This window comes from Scylla paramamosain, chromosome 12 (genome assembly GCF_035594125.1).
Source record: "Scylla paramamosain isolate STU-SP2022 chromosome 12, ASM3559412v1, whole genome shotgun sequence".
Classification (NCBI taxonomy): Eukaryota; Metazoa; Arthropoda; class Malacostraca; order Decapoda; family Portunidae; genus Scylla; species Scylla paramamosain.
Genome location: NC_087162.1, coordinates 13203339 through 13210447, shown reverse-complemented (window position 1 = coordinate 13210447; position 7109 = coordinate 13203339). Strand labels below are relative to the sequence as shown.

Genomic DNA, 7109 nt, shown 5'->3' with positions numbered 1-7109 from the left:
AGAACTTTTCTTATATTGTAGAAGAGACAAACTTCAGGACCTCTTCTTTCATTGTAGAAAAGACAAAAACTTCACAACCACATACCAATAATAGCAGCACCATAGCCAGCAGTCAATTTCCCCATCCTGTAGGAGCAAGTAGGCACTGATATCTCGTGCAGCAGGGGGCCCAGAGACTCGTACTGCCAGACCTGCTGCTCTTTCGGGAGGACCTCAAAGCTGTGGGCGTGAGCTGCTTGCTTGGTGGAAGTGAAGTGAAAGGAGTCGTGATCGTGGCCAGAGAATATGAAGGAAGCTTTCTGTCTGATGATTTCCTGCAAGTAATTGGATCTAAGAATATTCTGGGACTGGCACCACAATAGGTTTTTTTTCTTTTTATTGCCCTTGGTTACTGCCCCTCTTATGTAAAAAAATAATAAATAAATAAGTAAAAATAAGGAAGCTGTTTGATGATTTTCTGTAAGTTATTGAATATAACTGAGAATATGAAGGAAGCTTTCTGTCTGATTATTTCCTGTAAGTAACTGGATGAAACTTAAATACATTTTACTGGGATGACTGAAAATATACTACAAATGCACCATAACTCAATGGCATTTTGCTTTATTTTATCATTTATTTTTTTTAACTTAATCTTTCAGTTTGTGTTGCCTCCCTCTCATACTCTATCCTTTATCTGCAGCTCTCCCTTAAATAACAGAGGACAGAATGAAAAAATAAAAAAGCTATTTCCAGTCCCTACCACACCTTACTTTCACTCCATGCCAAAGCTTCACTCTATAAACTCTAACACATGGAGGTACAGTCTAATAACTACAGTGGAACCTTGGTTCCCGAACGTCTCCCTTGCCAAGCAACTCGGATTTTGAACAAAAAATTTTAACTCGTAATTGCTTCAGTTCCCGTACCGTAATCCAGTTTTTGAACAAAGTTACTTGATTTCAAATACTACAAGACAGCAAAAGCTGCTACATTCCACTGTATCTATAGGATTTCATTAAGCACCAAAATACAGTATCTTTTCAAAGTTCTTGCAGATAAAATGCAATTTTAAAGATGAAATTTATTGATGAAGAATTTGGCTGTATCATATACATAGCATTCAGCTAGTATCTGACCAGTTACAAAGAACACAGTAAATCATTGAAACTTGCAGCCTGTGTTACCATGCCCAGCCACCAGGAGGCGGGCAAGGAGGTTCCAACCAACTCCTTTCCAGTCATCTTGACTTTGGGCTCAGAAAGTTAAATAAAAGGGACCTGCCTGATGCCACTCTTGAGGGGAAGTGGGAGATTAATTCTATTTTCAAAATTACATTTATATAGCATGACTCCAACATAAGGAAATGGAACAAGAATGGTGTTAGGGCTAGTTTTTGTTGTTGTTATTAATAGTGTATTGAATTTTTCTCCTCTTTTCCTCCTCTCTGCTTGGTTTGTGTGTGCTGAAGTTAAGCAAATATGGATGTTAAGTAGGCTTCTTTAATATTCATATTTGGAAATATATATATATATATATATATATATATATATATATATATATATATATATATATATATATATATATATATATATACTGTACTTGATGGCTTATAAGACACGCCTTTTCCTCCAAAAAGTCTCAGAAAATGAGCCTACATCTTATATGGCCAAAGTTCAGCTTTGGGACAGTGGCTAGTGGTAAATCTATGGCAACGTCCCCATCCTGGAGTGCCTGGCAAGTGATGTTGAAGACACTGGAGAGTGCCATCAGTGGCACTTAAATCAAACCCAAAATATCTTCGCACATGTAAACAAAGTAATGATCGCTTCTACAACACAAAAAGAACTCTTTTTTGCAAGGTAACAATGTATAACAAGTTGTACTTACTGGTAATTCACATAAAATAACAGCAGTCAGGAAGAAATGAAGTGACAATGCTTACATTGCATTTACCAAAACATACTCGTGATCGGTTACACACCAAACCTGGCAACACGTGCAAGATTCACTGCATTTCTTAGTATGATGCCATTATTCTTTGAGCTAAGACAGGAATAGAAAATTTATTTTCACAGATTTGAATAATAATAATAAAAAAAGATCAACAAATAAAAAAATACAATTGTACTAAATTTCATGATGAATAGAACAAATTTATTTTCACACTTTTTGTTTTATAAATGTACTGAATATTTCAAATAAAAATGTGTTGAAGAGAATATGGTAAATCTATTTTCACACATCCTTATGCTTTGAAAATGTAATAAATATTACAACTAGAATTACATGTAAAATGATGATAAAAAAATATGATGTACAAACTTTATTACCCCTCTGGGCTCTGATAATGTCACTACCTACACCATATTTGTTTACATCTCACAGCAGGGCTGGTCTAACGAGCAGTTTTGGTATGTCCTAGCAAACATGAAAGTTTTTAAATGTAAAATGTTGCAATATAATAAAGATCTGAATACATATGAGAAGCCTTCAAATGTCAGGTGAAACCCTTCACTTCATATTCAGAGCTTAAACTCATTTTTTTATTTTTTTTTTCTACCAATGCCTGCCCAAACTAAGGTGTGTCTTATAAGCCCATGCATCTTATAAGCCATCTAATATGGTACATATATATATATATATATATATATATATATATATATATATATATATATATATATATATATATATATATATATATATATATATATATATATATATTATATATATATATATATATATATTATATATATATATATATATATATATATATATATATATATATATATATATATATATATATATATATATATATATCCCTGTGTATGTGTGTGTGTATGTCTGTCTGTAAGAGCATGGGTGTGAGTGAGCGAGGGAAGAGCCGGAGGGTTGGGAGGAGCAGAGTGTCACCCAGGGAGTTGCAGCGTCAATGCACTGAGAATCTGACATGGTGTGTCCCCTGCTTGACTCCGCTCTTATTTACCTCCATGCTATTACAAGTGTCTTCTCTATCATGCTGTGAGAGCGAGTGCCACAGTGCAGAGTTGCTGTGTGTGTAGAGTTGCTTTGGCATGCCAGAGCTAGATGGGTACTGTAAGCCGTGTCTGTGCAGTTTAGTGAAGTCCCTGATACTTGGTACCATCTTCATAGCTGCTCTCTGAACTCTCTTCAACTTCCTTATGTCCTTTTTCTTGTATGGCAACCACATTACAGCTGCATATTCTAGTCTAGGTCTTATCAGTGTCACAATCATCTTCCTGACCATCTCTTCATCCATATAAGCATAGGCCTGCCTTATTCTTCTCAACAAGTTATAGGTTTCTCTTGTAATTTTGCTAATGTGTCTCTCCGGGGTCAGGTTCCCAGTCACTGTAACACCGAGATCCTTTTCCTCTTGTGCTCCACTCAACCTTACACCACTCAGCACATAATTTCCTTTTACTCTTCCTGTACTTTTTCCAAATTCTATTACTTTACACTTCTTTAAATTAAATTCTATTTCCCATCTAACTCCACTCTGATATCTTGTTCAGGTCTTCTTGTAACATTCCACAGTTCTCTGCACTCTCAACTTTCTTCAGCAACTTTGCATCATCCGCAAAAAAGGGCTCATGTAGCTGTTCACACTCTCCATCATATCATTTACATTAACTGCAAACATGATTGGTGTAAGTACTGAGCCTTGGGATACTCCACTTATGACTTCCCTTCACGATGATTTTTGATCTTTCAAAAATCTTCTTTTTTTTGTGTGTGTGTGTGTGTGTGTGTGTGTATATACTCAGTACTATACCTGGCCTTGATGTGTCCAATACCCAATCAGTTGCCCAAGCCTCAAGGGACTGTCTTAATGAGACTAGTAGTCTGTCAGTTGCATTCACAGAGGGAAGATGTTAAGGTTACAAATCTGTTCAAATACCAGAAATGGGTATCTGGTTGAAAACAGGGAAACTGTCAGGAAAGACAAATCCTGAAAAGCAAGCCTTGACCATATTGTCTGGTGAAGGGGGGGGATGAGTGCCACTGATGTTACTGATGAAGAGGGCTGGAGAGAAGCACAGGGAAAAAGACAAAGGGTGGAACAACATGACATGGAACAGCAGAGTGAAGCAGGACAGGTCGGAGTGAAAGGGCAGAATGAACAGCAAGACCAACTGGGTCAGAAAGATAGAGCTAACGAGTGTGAAAAGAAAAGTTAATGCAAATATGATGAAAGCTACATTGCACTGGGATTTACATGGATTGGTAATATCGAAACACCAAGTCCACAATGTGTTCTTTGTAGTTAAGTTCTAGCTAACAGCTGTCTCAAGCCCTCTTACTTATGTCGCCATCTGCAAACTAAACATAACAACTTGAGAGACAAGCCAGTAGATTTTTTCAAGTGTAAACTGGAAGAATTAAGAAAAAACAAACAACTGCTGGCATCATGTTCAGGTAATGGATCTCACAAGGATGCTCTACGAGCATCATACCTTTAACAAAAAAAAGGAATGCCACACATAACTGCAGATGAAGTATGCTTGCCAGTGGCAAAAGACCTGGTAAACTGCATGTTTGGGGGAAAAGCAGTGAAAAAGCTGGATATGATTCCATTTTCCAAAGATACTGTGGCCAGCCGCATTGACAGTATTTCTTCAAAAATTCTCTGCCAGCTGGTAAGTTTTGTCAAGGAAAGTGAGTTTTACTCCCTGGAGATTGATGAGTCAACAGATATTGCAAACCTGGCTAATCTTTTGGCTTATGTTTGTTTCTTATATAATGGCACAGTTCATGAGGAATTTTTGTTTTGTCGGCCTCTTCCCACTCATTCAACTGGAGATGACATTTCTAATCTAATCAACAATTTCATGAAAGACAATGGGATTGAGTGGGAGTGATGTGTAGGAATAAGTACTAATGGAGCAATGTCACTGACAGGGAAACAAAGGGCTTGTAGCTTTTACCAAGAAAAAACTGTTCCTTCAATTTATTGAGTTCACCTCTGCATTCACAGAGTGGCTTTTACCTTAAAAAATATACCAGCTGAGCTGCTATCTGTTCTTGATGATTCAGTGAAAATGGTCAACTTCATCAAAGCTCGCCCAATGAATTCAACTATTTTCAAAGTTCTGTGTAATGAAATAGGCAGTGAACATGACACTATTTTTGCATACAGAAGTGCGATGGTTATCCAGAGGCAAGACTTCTTGAGCTTCGATGTGAGTTCAACAGTTTTTTGTGGATCACCCATTCAATTTGTCTTCCTGTCTGCTTGGTGAAGAATGGCTGCAAAAATTAAATTAACTCAAGTCTCCAAGGTGTCAGCTCCTCAGTGTTTAACACACAGACAAGGTCAAAGCAATGATAAAAAAAAACTAGCATTTTAGTCAAGATGTGTAGAGTCAGGCACCATTCAATGTTTTCCATGACTTCATGACTACATGACTTCAATGGAACAAGTGAAATAGTCATGAAAAAGTGCGCAAAAAGTCTTATTCTTGAACACCTAAAACAACTGAGCGAGCAGCACAGTCCTTCTAGGGACCCATCATATACTTGGCTATGCAACCCATTCAAAGCTGAGCTGAGCGAGCAGCTCAGTGCTTCTAGGGACCCATCATATACTTGGCTATGCAACCCATTCAAAGCTGAGCTGAGCGAGCAGCTCAGTCCTTCTAGGGACCCATCATATACTTGGATATGCAACCCATTCAAAGCTTCTCTCCCAATCACTAAAGGAACAGAAACCAGCTACTGGAGTTATCCAGTGATGGAGAACTGCAAATACAATTCAAACAAAAACCACTCATGGATTTCTGGGCACAAATTGTGGAAGATTATGTTGACTTATCCAAGCAAGCATTGAGAGTATTGATGCCCTTTGCCACAACATACCTCTGTGAGGCTGACTTTTCTGCATTCACAGCTATGAAGATGAAGTATTGCCAAAGGATGGATGCTGTGAAAGATCTGAGAATCAAACTTTCTTCAATTGTTCCTAACTTTGATGACCTATGTGCTGAAATGCAGGCTCATCTATCCCACTAATTACTAACAGGTAGGTGCTGGCATATTATCATTAACATAATTTTTTTAACAAAACTCCTCTTTATAACTGGCATTATTTCTTATTTATATTCGTAAGATATGAGAATCGTATGTTATAAACAACTGATATGAGTGATATCATTGTGCTAATTATTAAGATCAGTAAACATGTGAGGTGCATAAATGTAATGATAATGTGATGCACGCAATTACTAGTAAACGGTAGCAAAAATGGTGGTGGCAAGTAGGAGGAGGGTGTGTGGACTCAGTCATATCCTGGAAGGTGGTCCATGGCCTGAAAAATTTGGGAATCACTGCTGTAGGGGAAGACTTCTCCATAGCCACCATGTTCTCACACTCTGTAATTTGCAATGGTCAAAAAAGAGAGAGAGAGAGAGAGAGAGAGAGAGAGAGAGAGAGAGAGAGAGAGAGAGAGAGAGAGAGAGAGAGAGAGAGAGAGAGAGAGAGAGAGAGAGAGAGAGAAAGAGAGAGAGAGAGAGAGAGAGAGAGAGAGAGAGAAAGAACTTGGGATATCTGCCAGCTAAGAAGAATGAAGACAAAATGACTAGATAGGAGAGGTGGAGCTTCCCTGCCCACCTCCTGGTGGCAGGGTATGGTAGCACAGGGTATAAGTTTCAATGTTGTACTGCATTCTTTGTAATTGGTCAGAGACCAGCTGAGTGGTATGTATATAATACAGGAACTGTTTCTTCAACAAACTAAAATTGTAAAACTTGTTAATACCTACTGTACTACAGCCCAAGAGCTTAGGCATAGCATAGTTGAGTACAGTAGTCCAAAAGACTATCCCTCGCCACTGGGGACTAACAAGGATAAGAGCGTGAATGATGTGTGTGAGCGTGTGGTGCTTTGTCTGGGACACCCAATGTGGGATCGTTGGCCTGATAAATAGATGGATAGGTAAACAGATTGATAGTTAATGCCTACCAGTCTTATCCTCTTCTTTGTCCTGGTCAAGAGAGGCATGTGTGACAGAAGGATGCGAATTCTTCCCTTCACCGGCGCCAGTGTGTTGTCAGGGAACTCATAGTCATCCATGGCGCGCAGCTGCAACAACACACATCATTATCATCACC

General features: G+C 38.2%; 1 protein-coding gene across 3 annotated transcripts in view; it reads right to left on the bottom strand.

The window, feature by feature from the left end:
- LOC135105696 (uncharacterized) overlaps window positions 1–7109 on the bottom strand; it is a 38792-nt gene that overhangs the window by 8330 nt on the left and 23353 nt on the right. For all 3 annotated transcript variants that reach the window (XM_064014087.1, XM_064014084.1, XM_064014085.1), the window contains exons 6-7: window positions 6961–7080; window positions 86–314 (exon numbers count right to left, since the gene is read on the bottom strand). In XM_064014087.1, the coding sequence (XP_063870157.1) occupies window positions 86–314; window positions 6961–7080 (349 nt within the window). The remainder of the gene's footprint in view (window positions 1–85; window positions 315–6960; window positions 7081–7109) is intronic.